The sequence below is a fragment of the Caretta caretta genome, chromosome 4, assembly GCF_965140235.1.
Source record: "Caretta caretta isolate rCarCar2 chromosome 4, rCarCar1.hap1, whole genome shotgun sequence".
Taxonomy (NCBI): domain Eukaryota; kingdom Metazoa; phylum Chordata; order Testudines; family Cheloniidae; genus Caretta; species Caretta caretta.
The window spans coordinates 108,904,427-108,922,007 of record NC_134209.1 but is presented as its reverse complement, the minus strand read 5'-3'; the positions used below and the strand labels follow the sequence as shown (position 1 = coordinate 108,922,007).

General features: G+C 43.5%; 1 protein-coding gene across 2 annotated transcripts in view; it reads left to right on the top strand.

Annotated features, from left to right (window-relative positions):
• Window positions 1-17,581, top strand: part of WDR19 (WD repeat domain 19) — a 127,467-nt gene that overhangs the window by 15,568 nt on the left and 94,318 nt on the right. For both annotated transcript variants that reach the window (XR_007356450.2, XM_048848545.2), the window contains exons 4-8: window positions 3,121-3,246; window positions 4,977-5,092; window positions 5,872-5,987; window positions 11,043-11,123; window positions 12,377-12,489. Coding sequence is in view for 1 of the 2 variants with exons in the window: in XM_048848545.2 (XP_048704502.2) it covers window positions 3,121-3,246; window positions 4,977-5,092; window positions 5,872-5,987; window positions 11,043-11,123; window positions 12,377-12,489 (552 nt within the window). In the remaining variant the exon portion in view is untranslated. The remainder of the gene's footprint in view (window positions 1-3,120; window positions 3,247-4,976; window positions 5,093-5,871; window positions 5,988-11,042; window positions 11,124-12,376; window positions 12,490-17,581) is intronic.

Genomic DNA, 17,581 nt, shown 5'->3' with positions numbered 1-17,581 from the left:
TGCCTGTGTACGGCTTCATGAGCCATGGCATTAAGGGGTAGGCTGGGTCCCCAAGGATACATATAGGCATTTCAACGTCCCCAACAGTTATTTTCTGGTCTGGGAATAAAGTCCCTTCCTGAAGCTTTTGAAACAGACCAGAGTTCCTGAAGATGCGAGCGTCATGTACCTTTCCCGGCCATCCCACGTTGATGTTGGTGAAATGTCCCTTGTGATCCACCAGAGCTTGCAGCACTATTGAAAAGTACCCCTTGCGGTTTATGTACTCAGCGGCTTGGTGCTCTGGTGCCAAAATAGGGATATGGGTTCCATCTATGGCCCCACCACAGTTAGGGAATCCCATTGCAGCAAAGCCATCCACTATGACCTGCACATTTCCCAGGGTCACTACCCTTGATATCAGCAGATCTTTGATTGCGTGGGCTACTTGCATCACAGCAGCCCCAACAGTAGATTTGCCCACTCCAAATTGATTCCCAACTGACCGGTAGCTGTCTGGCGTTGCAAGCTTCCACAGAGCTATCGCCACTCGCTTCTCAACTGTGAGAGCTGCTCTCATCTTGGTATTCATGCGCCTCAGGGCAGGGGAAAGCAAGTCACAAAGTTCCATGAAAGTGCCCTTACGCATGCGAAAGTTTCGCAGCCACTGGGAATCGTCCCAGATCTGCAACACTATGCGGTCCCACCAGTCTGCTTGTTTCCCGAGCCCAGAATCGGCGTTCCACAGCATGAACCTGCCCCATTAGCACCATGATGCATGCATTGGCAGGGCCCGTGCTTTCAGAGAAATCTGTGTCTATGTCCTGATCACTCACGTGACCGCGCTGACGTCGCCTCCTCGCCCGGTATCGCTCTGCCAGGTTCTGGTGGTGCATATACTGCTGGATAATGCGTGTGGTGTTTAATGTGCTCCTAATTGCCAAAGTGAGCTGAGCGGCCTCCATGCTTGCCTTGGTATGGCGTCCGCACTGAAAAAAGGCGCGGAATGATTGTCTGCCATTGCTCTGACGGAGCAAGGGGCGACTGACGACACGGCTTACAGGGTTGGCTTCAGGGAGCTAAAATCAACAAAGGGGGTGTCTTTACATCAAGGAGTATTTCAGGCAGGACTTCACGGAGGGTTCCAATAAGAAATGGTGCACCTAAGTTATTGTTCTTATTGGAACAAGGAGGTTAGCCTGGCCTCTGACTGATACATGCCTAGATTTACCTCGCTGCACCTTCTCTGTGAGTGACTGCAGTGTGACCTAGAGGAATGAGTCCCCTAGACAGGGGAGGAGGCAAATGAGTACAAAACAAATCTGGTCTATTTCTTGTTTTGATCCACTCCATCTATCTTTTACATCTTTGGCTGGCAGCAGACGGTACAGAAGGACTGCATGCCATCCACATCTCATGGCTGCTCGGCAGAAGATGGTACAGTACGACTGCTAGCCATCCTCATCTCTTGCCTGCCCGGCAGAAGATGGTACAGTACGACTGCTAGCAATCCGTATCGCCTGCCTGCTCACCATAAGACGGTTCAATAGGACTGACTGCAGGACTAAAGAGAATGACCTGGTCAAGTCACTCCAAATTTAGTCTCTGCGCCCATGTCTGCCCAGACCCTCCCAGCCGACGTGGCCAGGAGCACTCGGACACAACGAGGACGGCTACCAGTCGTATTGCACCGTCTGCTGCCAAAAGGCAATGGGTTGCTGCTACTGTGTAACAATGCCGTACCGCGTCTGCCAGCACCCAGGAGACATAGGGTAATGGTTACCTGAGTGGGCTCCATGCTTGCCGTGGTATGGCGTCTGCACAGGTAACTCAGGAAAAAAGGCGCGAAACGATTGTCTGCCCTTGCTTTCACGGAGGGAGGGAGGGAACGGGGGCCTGACGATATGTACCCAGAACCACCCGCGACAATGTTTTAGCCCCATCAGGCATTGGGATCTCAACCCAGAATTCCAATGGGCAGCGGAGACTGCGGGAACTGTGGGATAGCTATCCACAGTGCAATGCTCCGGAAGTCGACTCTAGCCTCGGTACTGTGGAAGCACTCCGCCGAGTTAATGCACTTAATGCACTTAGAGCATTTTCTGTGGGGACACACACACTCGAATATATAAAACCGATTTCTAAAAAACCGACTTCTATAAATTCGACCTTATTCCATAGTGTAGACATACCCTAAGACTCCATTCCTTTTCTGTTCCCAGCAAAAAGCATCACACAGACTGAGAGATCCTTTTTTTCTCCCCCCTCCTCCAGCTTTTGAAAGTATCTTGTCTCCTCATTGGTCATTTTGGTCAGGTGCCAATGAGGGTATCCTAGCTTCTTAATCCTTTACAGGTGAAAGGGTTTTTCCTCTGGCCAGGAGGGATTTTAAAGGTGTTTACCCTTCCCTTTATATTTATGACACCAGCCAAGGGTTTTTAATCGCAGAATTACTCCAAGAGGCCTCTTTCTTCTGCTTAGTCTTTGAGGATTTTTTCATTATGATCCATTGTCTCTTCCAGTTCTAATAAGAGCCTTTGGTGCCCAACCCTTCTCTGCACTAGTGCAGCAGGAAAATATACCCAGTGCATAAGCAGAGGTGTTTATAATCCTTAATATATATGTCCCTTCCTTAGTCCTATGCTAGAGATTGTGGGGTATGTCGGTCTCTGTGCTCATTGTGAGAACAGCAACTGGAACATTTTCCTGCTTCCATGTGGACTTCTGTCCCAAACTTAATACGCTTCTGAGAACTAGGAGGGAGCTGTTCACATCAGATGGCCTCCAAAAAACCATAAGGTTGAGTGACAGCTTGGTGTCCCTTAAAGATCCAGAGTATGTTGGAAGTGGCCCTCTAGCCCTGGGGCCCAGCAAGGGATCAGGGCTCTGGAGCCCCCTTTGTAGGCACAAGTGGTAGGAAGGAGTCATAGTCTTGGGTGAGATTAGAGCTGGGGTGCAACTTCTATCTGGAGATTCAGATTTACATAACATGACTGTCTCATCCTGTCTCAGGTTTGTTCGGAGGGGAGGAGCTGGGTCAGGGGCTTCATTTTGACTGTATAATTTTGTCTGGCTTGGACCCTCATAAACTTTTAAAATCCCTAGTAAAGTTTACTTTCTTCTTTCTCTCTGTTTCTTAAGCAACTGTGTTACTATGGACTGGGATAAAGATGGGGACACCTTAGCCATAATTGCTGACAAATCTAGTACCGTTTATCTGTGGGATGCCAACACAAACAAAACAAGCCAGGTGGACAGTGGCATGAGGTAAGAAAAACTCTTCTTTTAAAATGCATGTCAAGAATCAGACTAGTACAGTATGCCCTTCTTGGTGCAACATCCTATACTCATTTGGAAGCTGAAACTAATGCAGAATGCAACAGCCTGCTTCTTAAGTGAGGTGTGTTGCCACAAGGACGTTACACTGGTGTTTTGTAGCCTTAATTGGCTATCTGCAGTTTCAAGGTAGAGCATTTCTGTAGGTTTTGGTCTATAATGGCCTTGACCAGTCTACTTGAGAAATTACCTCTCCCCATGACATGTGCTACTACCAAAATTGGGATCAATAGAAACACTTGATCTGGAATCCATTCAGTTAAAAGAGAGGCTGCTACTGGGAAGGTGCTTTCCCTAAGGGTTCCTCAACTTTGGAACTTGTTTCCCACACCAGGGTTCTAAAAAGGATGAATCTCTTGACCTTCAGGTGTATTGCAAAGATCTTTCAATACAGCTTTTGTGGATCAGGTGTTGCTGAAGGGCAATATCTAACCTTGTTGCTGTAAAGATTAGTTGGTCATTGTTGGTATATGATGGAGTTTGCAGCTGGATATTTTTTTACGGTATGATTTGTGTTTTTAAAGGAATGTCAAGAGTGCCTAAATCCTGAGAGAGTCTCCATCTATTATTAGTTACATAGCAGTAGCACCCACAATGTGCTCGGTACTTTTGAAGCACATACAATAATAAAGTCCCTGCCCCAAAGTCATTCATCAGCAACAGAAAAAATATTTCCCTCTTCACATGACTTATCAGAAACTTGATCCTGATTAACAGTCACAGACTCTGAATGCGTCTTATTTTGCTTGCTTTTACTTTACGTCCATCCAATCTACCTAGCTGGAATATGAGCAGCCCCTGTTACAGAAATATCTATTCCTTCAGTACTTTTGCTTCTATTACCATTTATTATGCTCTTCATGTTTATTACTTTTTAAACTAATAATAAAACAGACAAAATGTCCTTCAAGGGCATTTGCATACATCAATTCTAAAATCCAATTACATGAGGGAGACTGTATCCGTAAGGAAGCCACACCTAATTGCATACAACAATATAAATGCAACAGAAATATCAGGACTTGGGCTTGGCTGACAGATTAGGCTGCAGGGAGATTGAAATAATATTATCTTTTTACTAAATTAAGATATTAGCTTTTTGTATTAACTCTTAAAAAAATCACACAAAACACAGCCTTCCTCTGTCTGAAACTCAAAGCAAAAAAGCTTGTGCTAAGTTTCTTACTACGTTCCATAGTCTGTCAATCAAAGAACCATGATCTACCATGTGAATACAGTCGTGATCAGTCCCAACTAAACCGTTAAAATACAAAAAAAATTCAGAAAAGCACCATCTTTGAAAGCATTTCTTAGAAATTTGTTGTCAACTTGATTATCTCTGATATATTTGAAAGTATATCAAGGATGCTTAGAGCTTATGCACAGATGCCCACTTTTAGCATTTGTATATGTCTAAATATTTAAACAAACCAGCTCCCCCGCCCTGGTTCATCGCTATTTTGTGAATGCTTAAGCAAGTCTGAAAGTGGCAAACTCACCCTAAACAAATGAATTAAAAAGTTTAGCTCAGGTTTACACAACACTGTGCAAATACAAAACAAATAATTGTAGTTAACAATGTGATTGTTTTTTAAATTTAAAAGAGAATCTCACTGATATGCCATATAAGATGATTTTATTGGTTTTTTTTAATATTTCAGAGACCCAATGTCTTTCTTGCTTTGGTCCAAAGTTGGAGCCTTGCTTGCTGTTGGAACAACTAAGGGAAACTTGCTTATTTATAACCGACAGACTTCTCGCAAGATTCCTGTCCTTGGTATGTACTATACTGAATTCATTGGGTTTGTATGTTTCTAACTGAGAGCAAAATTTTACTCATAGTGTTAAGATTCCTTTGTGTTCAGTGTAAAAATATAATAATCTATAACTGTAACTCCAAAATGTATCCTTGTTCAAATGGCTACTTCTGTTTTATTATTCTTACTAGAATGGTTTCTTATAGAATACTTTGTAAAACACCTCTGTGATGACCTAGTGGCAAAGTTCTGTGCTGTCATGTGGGAAACTTGGGTAAAAAAGTCTCCCTTGCTCCACAGGCCAGAAAATTGGCTGTGGAATTTTTTGTGTTGATACACTATCTTGCCCATGGTATATTTGAGGAGAAACATCAATAAACTTCAGAGTCCCATTTGGGCAGGAAAATGGAGGCTGCGGTAAACGGCTTGGGAGGTTTGATACAAATCAAGTGGGAAGATGAGAAGTTCCTTAAGGTTCCATAAAGATACAAAGGCTTCCCTCTCGGGGATTTTTTTTTTTTAACAAGAAACAAACTTTGATAACAAATATTTTCCACTGGCTATCATGCCTTCTTGAATATTCACCATGTCAGTTTTTTGTTTCACACCCTAATTATTTTCTAAAAATGTACATACTTGAATTACATTAATCTTCCCTTTAATTTTTTAATGTTTTTTAAAATGTGTATTGTAGGGCTCAAACCTGCATAGGCTGGGTTATGAATTAGAGGCCACATTTCCATCTCTAATTTTGCATGGATTTTTATACATATAAATTTGATATATATCTGTTTTTCAGGTAAACACACCAAGCGGATCACTTGTGGTTGCTGGAGTACTGAAAACCTGCTGGCACTAGGTAGTGAAGACAAAATGATAACTATTAGCAATCAGGAAGGAGATACTATAAGACAGGTAATAATAACAGCATCTTTATCTAACTGTTATACTTAGTTAATGATCCTGGGGCAAGATTCTGTGCTGATCTCTGAGAGTCAGAAAACTGGACTCTCAGCCCAGTTGGAGTGGATGCTAAAGTGGCTGTAAGTCATCTTTGTACTCTCCCAATCCTGGACTACTCCCAGGGCTGGAGCATGATGTCAGCATACTTTGGGGCCTGTCTAAGTTATAGCAGCCTCTTTGGGTTGCCCTATGGGCTGCAGACTCTGCAGTGCTGCATGTTATGGGCCTGTCCCTGAAATGCTGCTCACCACCACTGCCCTGGTTTATCCCCTATGCCAGGGCTTGCAAGGGGTCCTTGGAAAACAGTCTTATGGCTGTCTTCCACAGTGTCTGTACCAGGGGAATTCTTCCTTGGCCAGATACAGGGCTTTTAGGGCACCTTCAGGATGCTCCAGCCCTTTTACTCTTTGTAAAGTGCCTGGAGTAGGGATGAGGATCTTGCCCCTGAAGTGTAAGGTAGACCATTACCCCTTTTGAGATGCTGATTCCCTTCTTCCCTCTGATCAGAGAGTTCTAAATGTTTTCTTATGTAAATTAGAATCCTTGTGGGCAAAGGCAGTTTTTGGATATGCACATCGTTTTATAGAATTCACTTAATTTCAAATAGTAGAAACAGTGGTTCACTGAATACTTTTTTTAAGAGCAGACTGAAATCTTATTTCTTCAAATGATTGCAGACATTTCTCCCAGGTGTGCACACACCCAGTGTAGTTAATCTGGAGAACTTTGCTTAGCACTCCCTTTTGGGGTGGCACTCGCTCCCTTTGGCCTTTCATAGCCCCTCCCATAGCTATTTAAGTGCAGCGCTGCCTTGACCTCCCTCAGTTCCTTCTCACTGCCTGCAGCTTGAGTTGGAGAATTCTGTGTGGTATCAAATATCATGGTTTCTATCACAGTGCTTTCCTATGATCTTGTGTATGTAGTTAATTATAGTAGTGCCCTTAGGATTTAGTTAATTAGTAGTAGTTAGTTAAGTAGGATTTAGCCTGGTGTGATGCCTTCACCAGGTTTTAAACACCGCCTGTCATGTGGGGTGGCTGTCTCTAATAGTGACCCCACACTCCATGTTTATTGTGCATTGGGGAAGGGCACATTAAAGAAAAGTGCTCCATCTGTAAGTTGCTCAAAAAGAGAACCTAGGTGGCTAGAGACTTGCACCTGAAACAATACCTTATGCCTGCTTCAGTGCTGGGAACCTCTGCAGATTGAATAGAGCTGGGCCATCTACCCCTCACTGGTACTGAGTCAAGATCAGTGGGACACCATACTGTCAACTCCAGTACCATCTGTGGGCATCCACTGAGTCTGGTATCAACAACATCAGTGTCGGCATCAACTGTTTTCATGCCCCGATGTGCCAGGTAGCACTGGACTTGCTAGGCTTTTCTAGTTCCTGATTCTCTCTCAATACAGGAGCATTCAGCTGCAATGGCTTCTTCTGTGCCCTTGCAGAATTGTCACCATTACTGGCACCATTTTCCACCATTCCTGAAAGTCTTTGATTCCTCTTGGGGATTACCATCTGTACAGGGATCCACATTGGTCCTTCAGTAAGGACAGAGGCTCTTGGCCCAGTACATACTGGCCACCAATGCTGTTTACTTATCCTAAATGGCTTCCTTGGGATCCTTAGGATGTTCCTCAATCTGCAAGGTCCTGACCTTGGCTCAGTCCAGGGCAAGGTCGCCAATCCCCTCGGTAGTGTCCCTTCTTGAGCTGCCTACACTGCAGACACAGACCAAGGTTGCTCCCTCTGAGCTGATTCAGCCTGAACCATTGTAACGGGTACATGTGTTGCTGCAGGAGATCCCCATTGGTTCTGCTCTCTTCCTCCTCACCTGATGATTCCACAGTGCTGGATTTCTCCTCTTTTGTGCCTGAGAATTTTAAATCCTTTGAAGATCTCCTGAGGCAAATGGCTTCAGGCTGAGTTTGAGCAAGTACATCAAATTGGTGGGCATTCTCCAGTCCTCAGCTCCAGGAAGGGTAGCTCTCCCAATAAATGAAGCACTTTGGAACTCACAAAGACTTTGTGTCATACCCCAGCTTCCTTACCAACTACAACAAAGCATACTGACAAAAGGTATTACGTACCCCTGTGGGTTTTTTGAGTGCTTCTTTTCTGATCAAGCCCCAAATTCTATTGTTGTGATAGTGGCAAATGAGAGACTATGTTGGGAGAGAGATAAATCCATGCCTAAAGACTTTGGGCTTGTCTACACTGAAACGCTATCATGGCACTCTGCAGCTGCCCCGCTGTAGTGCTTCGCGCTGGGAGTGTGGGGGACCAGAGTGTTACCAGGCTGCTGAGAGGCAGGTGCCCAAGGGGGAGCATCACACGGCAGCCAGGCTCCATGGGCAGGGGCCGGCTCCAGGATGTGTTGTCGGCCAGTGCCAGGCGCCTTCAGGGCAGAGGTGTATCAGGCGCACATCAGAGCTGTGCTGCCCACCCTGCCTGGGGAGTGCCCAGCTGTGCAGAGGTGGCTGGCTCGGGGAGCAGGGCAGGGAGGGCTGCCCGGTCGCCAACCAGCACCATGGCTCCCATAGCCTGGAGAGCCAGGGGCCTGGGCAGGCCAGGCAGCTCCCACCAGCTTCTGATCTGCAGGCTCCTGGCAGGAGGTGACAGTTTTCAAACTGTGGGGCACATTAGGAGGCAGAAATCTCGGGGGGCATGCGAATATGATTGCTTGCCCTAGGTGTTAAATTTTGCTCTCAAGCAGGTCTCTTTAATAGACACCTTCTATCTGAATTGGTGATTGGTGTTGAGGTATGTCTCCCCCCCACAATCCCACTCATTCCACATGTTGTTGTCAAACTGAAGTTGGATCAAGCCAAACTGATTCTCATTGCACCAGCGTGGCCAAGACCACGTTGGTTCTCTGACCTTCTCAATCTACCTATTTGACCTTCAGTTCTTTTCTCCTCTATCCTGACCTACTGATTCGACACCACAGTCAAATTTGGCATCCGGTGCTGAGCAGTCTGCACCTCGTGGTGTGGATGCTGCATGGTTAGATGAAGAGGAAGCACTTCAGCAACTTCTGCTTAGTAGTAAGCCCCATCCTCTAGGGCTGCCTATTTGGCCAAGTGGAAAAGTTTTTTGGTTTGGTCACTAGCCCGGGGAATTCAGCCAAGGCAAGCCTATATTCAGGACATTTTTGCATTACCTGTTACATTCTCTGGTCTCTCTCTCAGCTTCTTGAGGGTCCATTTAGCGGCAATCTTGGTGTTCCATCCTCTGATCCAAGGGAAGTCAATTTTCTCAAACTTCATGGTAGTGAGATTTCTAAGAGGAGATGTCAATTTCTTTCCACCTGTGAAAGAGGAGGTTTCTTTGTCGGACCTTAGTACTGTATTGGCTGCACTCATAGGATCTCCATTTGAGCCCATAGCAACCTGTTCTCTGTCGCTTCTTTGCCAAAAGATGGCCTTTCTTTTGCCGCAAGGAGAGCGAGTGAACTGCAGGTCCTGATGGCAGAGCCTCTATATACGCAATTTTTCAAAGACAAACTGACTCTGCAGCTGCATCCAAGATTTTTGTCTTAAGGTGGTTTACTGTTTTACCTTCATCAAACAATATACTTACCTGTATTCTTTCTGAGATGGACTCAAATACAGATGAACAGCACCTTTATACATTGGATGTGAGACCTAGCTTAGCATTTTATCTGTAAGGGATTAAAGAATTTTATCACCTCAGCTTTTTGTCTTCTGTGGGAATCAGATGAAGGAGATCAGTTGGTTTCCACATGGATGATTTCCAGAAGGATTACTTCCTGCATTACAGCAGCATATGAGGTAGCTCAGATGCACCTCCACAGACACTGGTAACTCATTCAACAAGGTCCCAAGCATCTTCTGTTGTTCTCAGTAATGGTTCTGTATGTTTTCAGTGCTGCTGTCTAGTCTTCTGTGCGTATTTTTATAAGACACTATGCTATTTTGACTGCATCTCAGTCTGATGCCACTTTGGAAAGGCAGTCGTCCAGTTGCTGTTTAACTACAGCCCAACCCGAAGCCCTACCTCCTTCAGTTACTGCTTGTGAATCACATGAGTGGAATATACATCTGCAGTCATTCGAAGATGAAAAACAGTTACCTATCTGTACTGTATCTGTTGTGCTTTGAGATGTTAGTGCAGACACGTATTCCACAACCCACTTTCTGTCCCCTCTGCATTGGAGTCTCAAATCTTGATACTCAGTGTAAAGGAACTAAGGAGGGGTCGGGGTGGTGGTGCCTTTAAATAGCTATGCGAGTGGCTAAGAGGGGCCCGATGGGCACTGCTAAGCAAAGTTCTCCAGCTTCAGTGCAATGGGTGTGTGCACACCTGAGTGGAATACATGGCTGCACCTGTGTCTCAAAGACCAGCGGATACAGTACAGATAAGTAGCTGTTTTTTCTTTAGCTGGACCCTAGTCTGGGGAGAGTTCAAATGAATCTATGTTTTGGGTGTATTTTATATATAGTAAATGGCTTTGGAATTCATATGGGAGCAACACTATATAAATACAACAGGAATCGCTTTTTGGGTGGGTAGATGGCTACTTGTCTCTAAATGCTCTGTTGTTGGCCTTGTCTTCTTTTCTCACTATGTTCTTTTGCTGCGTGACCTCATTTGGTCATGCTACTTCAGTTACTACCCTGTCTACAAAACAACATGAAGATCTACCTGTTCATCTCTATTTAGACTTGCATCTCTAACTGCCTTTTAGACATCTAAACCTGGATGTTCGCTGGTAATTCAAGCTCAGCATGATCAAAACGGAGCCTGCTTTTCTTTCTTTCTTTCTTTCTTTCTTTCTTTTTCTTATTACAGAAGAGAGAATGTTGGAGTTGTGAATAAAGGGAGAATAGTGGAATTGTTTTAATATTTATGTATTTATATTGCACTAACACCCCAAATATTCTAGATAGGAAAAGTGTCCTCTTACCTTATCTGTACACTGCTTGGCACACGGTGCTACATGAATAAATAATATCTGAATCTGGACTTCCTTCTTGCAGACCTCAGTGAGATCGGATCCCAGTGATATGCAGTTCTCAGTGATGAAGACTGATGAAAGAATATCAGCTAGGGAAAGCACAGTAAGCAGACCAATGTACAACACCATTCAGTGCATCTCAGTTGTTCTGACTGTAAACAGAAAGCCTTACCTGTGTCTGCCACTTTAGCATACAGTATTACGTAAAAGGTTCAGACGGTGTTATCTGAAAAGGAAGAATTAATTTGATTAAAATAAACAAACTATACGACAAACTAAAGTTGCTGTGGTATCTTTAGAAAAAGAGCTTAAAGTAATAGTAATTCTTAAACATTTCAGACATTTAACTCTTACGATGATTAGTGGTACTCACATTTAAGAACCGAATGCTTTAAGTGGTTATGACCAGAGATGGACTGAGGCCAAATCTTTGGATACACACACACACACTCAGACTTTGGGGAAACTCAAATTTCTTGTTATCAGCTATTACAGGTTTTTTGGGTTTGCACTGGGGCTTGTTTTTTCCCCAAATATGTTGAGAGACAGGATTTTATGGAGAGTAGGGATTTATTGGTATTTTAATACTCCTAAAATAGGCATTAGCATGAATAGTGCTTCACTTTTAGAGTGAGGGCAAACAGAGAATGATCTAAATTAAGATAGAAAATAGCCTTTTTGTTTAATATTCTGGTCAATCCAAGCAAACACAAAGCATGAGACATAAAACAAGTTCTCCCTTGTTTTCTTGTTATAGGTATTCTAGTAATAAGCCTCTGCTTTATGATGATCTCCTCCCCTCCCTATTTTACCCTGCATTGAGCTAGCTGCTTCTTTGTCTGATAGTAATGCTACTTACTTGGTCACCAGAGAATGCAAAAAGAGAGCATTGAAAACAGCCTTTCTTCCCCTAGCGACAAAATCTGTCATCTCTGGGGATTTCCTCAAATAAGAAGCATTTATCTAGCTAGATATTAAATTGTATGTCTTCATAATTTTAAGGAAATCATTTTAAAATTACTTGAATAACTTTTAAGGAAATTTCATTACATTATTAAATATTTTTTATGTTTAGAAATGTTATCTGTTTAGAAGCTTCGTTTATATGATTGCACTGTCAGTGATTAACATTAGCCACTAGAGTTACGATACGGTTTCCTTGCACTCTATGGATGACAATTCTCTGCATCCCAAAAAACACAATATCCTTTGATTTTGTGTTATAACTTGACCAATGGAACTAGACCTTGACCTGAATTCTGAAGGATAAAAGCTTTTCTTTTAGTAAAAACAGTAGTGTTTTTATTTTAAAATGGTGTTCTCACTGGGTATGTTTTTCACTTTGTCAATTGGCAGGTAAGCGTGGTGGTTGGCAAGAAAACATTGTTTCTTTTTAATTTGAATGATCCTGATAACCCAATTGATCTAGAATTCCAGCAGCGCTATGGCAACATTGTAACCTATAGATGGTGAGTAAGCACTAACTTCTTAATATCGCAAGAAAAAGCTGAGGTTTTTATCTTTCTAATGTTGTTTATTTTAATTTCTGATATTTATCCCACTATCACATCAGGTTTCAGAGTAACAGCCGTGTTAGTCTGTATTCGCAAAAAGAAAAGGAGTACTTGTGGCACCTTAGAGACTAACCAATTTATTTGAGCATGAGCTTTCGTGAGCTACAGCTCACTTCATCAGATGCATACCGTGGAAACTGCAGCAGACTTTATATATACACAGAGAATATGAAACAATACCTCCTCCCACCCCACTGTCCTGCTGGTAATAGCTCATCTAAAGTGATCATCAGGTGGGCCATTTCCAGCACAAATCCAGGTTTTCTCACCCTCCACCCCCCCCCCCCCCACAAATTCACTCTCCTGCTGGTGCTAGCCCATCCAAAGTGACAACTCTTTACATAATCAAGTCGGGCTATTTCCTGCATAAATCCAGGTTTTCTCACATCCCCCCCACCCCCATACACACACAAACTCACTCTCCTGCTGGTAATAGCTCATCTAAACTGACCACTCTCCAAGTTTAAATCCAAGTTAAACCAGAACATCTGGGGGTGGGGGGTAGGAAAAAACAAGAGGAAACAGGCTACCTTGCATAATGACTTAGCCACTCCCAGTCTCTATTTAAGCCTAAATTAATAGTATCCAATTTGCAAATGAATTCCAATTCAGCAGTTTCTCGCTGGAGTCTGGATTTGAAGTTTTTTTGTTTTAAGATAGCGACCTTCATGTCTGTGATTGCGTGACCAGAGAGATTGAAGTGTTCTCCGACTGGTTTATGAATGTTATAATTCTTGACATCTGATTTGTGTCCATTTATTCTTTTACGTAGAGACTGTCCAGTTTGACCAATGTACAAATCAGATGTCAAGAATTATAACATTCATAAACTAGTCGGAGAACACTTCAATCTCTCTGGTCACGCAATCACAGACATGAAGGTCGCTATCTTAAAACAAAAAAACTTCAAATCCAGACTCCAGCGAGAAACTGCTGAATTGGAATTCATTTGCAAATTGGATACTATTAATTTAGGCTTAAATAGAGACTGGGAGTGGCTAAGTCATTATGCAAGGTAGCCTGTTTCCTCTTGTTTTTTCCTACCCCCCACCCCCAGATGTTCTGGTTTAACTTGGATTTAAACTTGGAGAGTGGTCAGTTTAGATGAGCTATTACCAGCAGGAGAGTGAGTTTGTGTGTGTATGGGGGTGGGGGGGATGTGAGAAAACCTGGATCTATGCAGGAAATAGCCCGACTTGATTATGTAAAGAGTTGTCACTTTGGATGGGCTAGCACCAGCAGGAGAGTGAATTTGTGGGGGGGGGGGGGGTGGAGGGTGAGAAAACCTGGATTTGTGCTGGAAATGGCCCACCTGATGATCACTTTAGATGAGCTATTACCAGCAGGACAGTGGGGTGGGAGGAGGTATTGTTTCATATTCTCTGTGTATATATAAAGTCTGCTGCAGTTTCCACGGTATGCATCTGATGAAGTGAGCTGTAGCTCACGAAAGCTCATGCTCAAATAAATTGGTTAGTCTCTAAGGTGCCACAAGTACTCCTTTTCTTATCACATCAGGATTTTTTTGGCTATACAGTAGTCCTTTTAATACAATATTCCTTTTAGACTAAAGCAGTGGTTCCCAAACTGTGGGGTGTGCCCCTCTAGGGGAATATGGAGGAATGTTCAGGGAGTGCATGGTGGGGCTCAAGTCAGTTCCCACAGGGAGCGGGGAGGGAGCACCACCCAACCCCGCTTTATCCCCAGCAAGCTCTGGCCCCAGCTGCAGCTCCACCCCAATCCCAGTTCCAGCCGCAGGTCTGCTCTGGCCCCAGCCACTGCTCCTCTATGTCCCCTACTCCACCCCCAGCCCAGCTCTGCCCTCATTCCCTCTCCACCCCCAGGCCAGCTCCCCCTCTAGCCTCAGCTCCTCCCTCATCCCCAGTTCTGCCCCCGACTCCACCTTCATCCCAAGAGCCAACTGCAGTAATGGAGGGGGGGCACGGACAGATTCCATTACTGATAAGGGGGGCACGACAGGAAAAGTTTGGTCACCACTAGACTGAAGGAATCTGCAATTTACACTCCCCTTTACTGAAAATTCTGTTATTTAAAAAGCAGTGATGTCAAAATGAAACAGTAGAGATGTAGTCCCACACTTAGTAATGATATGGTTGCTGAAATGAGTGAGTGGTTTCTGTTTGGAGGAGAAGTTGGTGACACAGAGTCGGGGTACATTCTTGGTATAATCTGTTTTATTTACAAAAACATACACACCCGTGGCTGGCTTTGAGCTGACTTGAGCTCACAGGACTCGGACTGCGAAACTGTAAAATTAGACGTTCAGGCTCAGGCTGGAGCCCAGGGTCTGTGACTTCCCCCACAACTCAGCCCCAAGTCAGCTGATGCAGGCCAGCTGCAGGTGTTTGATTGCTGTTTAGACATACCAATAAAACCCCTTCAACAACTCTCTGGGTGAGTAACCAGCTTGTATGCAGCCTTTCAGTAAAGAGTTTCTCTTATCTTAATGACCATTTACGGTTTTCCATTTTTGATGAATTGGGGCTCTGTCTGTACAATTTATGAATTCTAGTTGATGTGAAGTTATATTATGAAAAATTGCTGTATGTATGTAAAAATGCCTGGATGTATGTGGATCCACCATTGCTGACAGGTATCAGGTACACACCAGACAGATACAATGGGGTGATGGCTCAGGACTCAACGACCCTGTTCAGATGCAAACACCTGGGAATGATGAGTGATCTCAAGCTTTGGAAATCCAGTTTATTTTACCCCTCTGAAGGAGGGGGAAAGGTAGGAGCAGCAATAGAAACTTACCAGGAGTAGAACAAAGACATCCAGGTGACCAGGAGGAGTTTAAATAAGGGAACATACAGTGACAGTGAGCTAGATAGGAAGAAGCAGCATGAGGCAGGAGAGAGCAAGATCACCTAGCAAGTAGCAGCCTCATAGGGCAGGAGGGTCCTGCTCACTTTTTAGAGCCCAGAAGTCCCCAAGCACTCTGGAAAGCCCAAAGAATGCCCTGGAGTGGTGAGAAAACTGAGGCAGGGACATAGAATCATGGAAATGTGGGGCTGGAAGGGACCTCAGGAGGTCATCTTGTCCAGCCTCCTCTGCTGAGGCAGGACAAAGTAAACCTATACCATCCCTGACAAACGTTAATCTGTTCTTAAAAGCTTTGAATGATGGAGATTCACAGCCTCCCTTGGAAGCCTATAATCCTAAAGTTAGATAAAGTTTTTCCTAATATCTAACCTAAATCACCCTTGCTGCAGATTAAGCCCATTACTTCTTGTCCTACCTTCACTAGACATGGAGAACAATTGATCACCATCCTTTTATAACAGCCCTTGAGATAATTGAAGATTGTTATCAGATCTCCCCCTCAGTTTTGTTTTCTCAAGACTAAATATACCCAGTCTTTTTTAAAATCTTTCCTCATAGTCAGGTTTTCTAAACCTTTTATCATTTTTGTTCCTGTTCTCTGGACTATCTCCAATTTGTCCACATCTTTTATTTAAGTTTATCACCTAAAACTGTACACAGTACTCCAGCTGAGACCTCACCAGAGTAGAGTGGGACAGTTTACCTCCAGTGTCTTACATACAACACTCCTGTTAATACACCCTGAATGATATTAGCCTTTTTTTGAAATTTTATCCCATTAAGAACATAACAATCATACTGGGTCAGACCACTGGTCCATTTAGCCCCGTATCCTTTCTTCTGACAGTGGCCAATGCCAGATGCTTCAGAGGGAGTAAATAGAACAGGGCAATTTCAAGTGATCCAGTTCCAGCTTCCTGCAGTTGGAGGTTAGGGACACCCAGATCATGGAGTTGCGTCCCTGACCATCTTGGCTAATAGCCATTGTTGGACCTATCCTCCATGAACTTATCAAATTCTTTTTTGAACCAAGTTATACCTTCAAACATTCCATGGGAATAAGTTCCACAGGTTGACTATGCATTGTGTGAAGAAGTGTTTTATTTTAAAATTGCTGCCTATTAATTTCATAGTGACCCCTAGTTCTTGTGTTATGTGAAGGGTTAAATTACACTTCCTTATTCATGATTTTATAGATCTCTATCATACTCCCTCCTTTTTAATCTCTTTTTTAAGATGAAGAGTGCCATTCTTTCTAATCTCTTCTCATATGAAAAGCTGTTCAATACCCCTAATCATTTTTGGTGCCCTTCTCTGTTCCTTTTCCAATTCTGATATATCTTTCTTGAGATGTAGCGACCAGAACTGTGTGCAATATTCAAGGTGTGGGTGTACCAGCAATTTATGTAGTGGTATCTTGATATTTTCTGTTTTATTATCTATCCCTCTCCTAATAGTTCCTGACATTCTGTTAGCGTTTTTGACTGCTGCCGCATTATTGAGCGGCTGTTTTCAAGGAACTATCCACATTGACTCCAGGATCTCTTTCTTGAGTGGTAATAGCTAATGTAGATCCCATCATTTTGTATGTTTGGGTTATTTTTTCCACTGTGCATCAACATTAAATCTTCATCTGCCATTTTGTTGCCCAGTCACCCAGGTTAGTGAGATCCTTTTGTATCTCTTCACAATCAGCTTTGGACTTAACCATTTTGAATAATTTTGTATCATCTGCAAACTTTGCCACCTCACTGTTTACCCCCTTTTCCAGATCATTAATGAAAAAGTTGAACAGCACAGGTCCCTGTACCGACCCTTAGGGGACCCCTTCTTTTACATCTCTCTGTTGTGAAAACTGACCATTTATTCCTATTCTGCGTTTCCTATTTTTCAGCCAACTACTGATCCACAAGAGGACCGTCCTTCTTATTCCATGACACCTTGTTTGCTTAGAGCTTTTGATTTGGGACCTTGTCAAAAGCTTGTTGAAAGTCCAAGTACTCTATATCAAGGGTTCTCAAACTAGGGGTCGGGACCCCTCAGCGGTCACAAGATTCTTACATGGGGGTTTGCAAGCTGTCGGCCTCCACCCCAAACCCTGCTTTGCCTCCAGCATTTATAATGGTGTTAAATATAT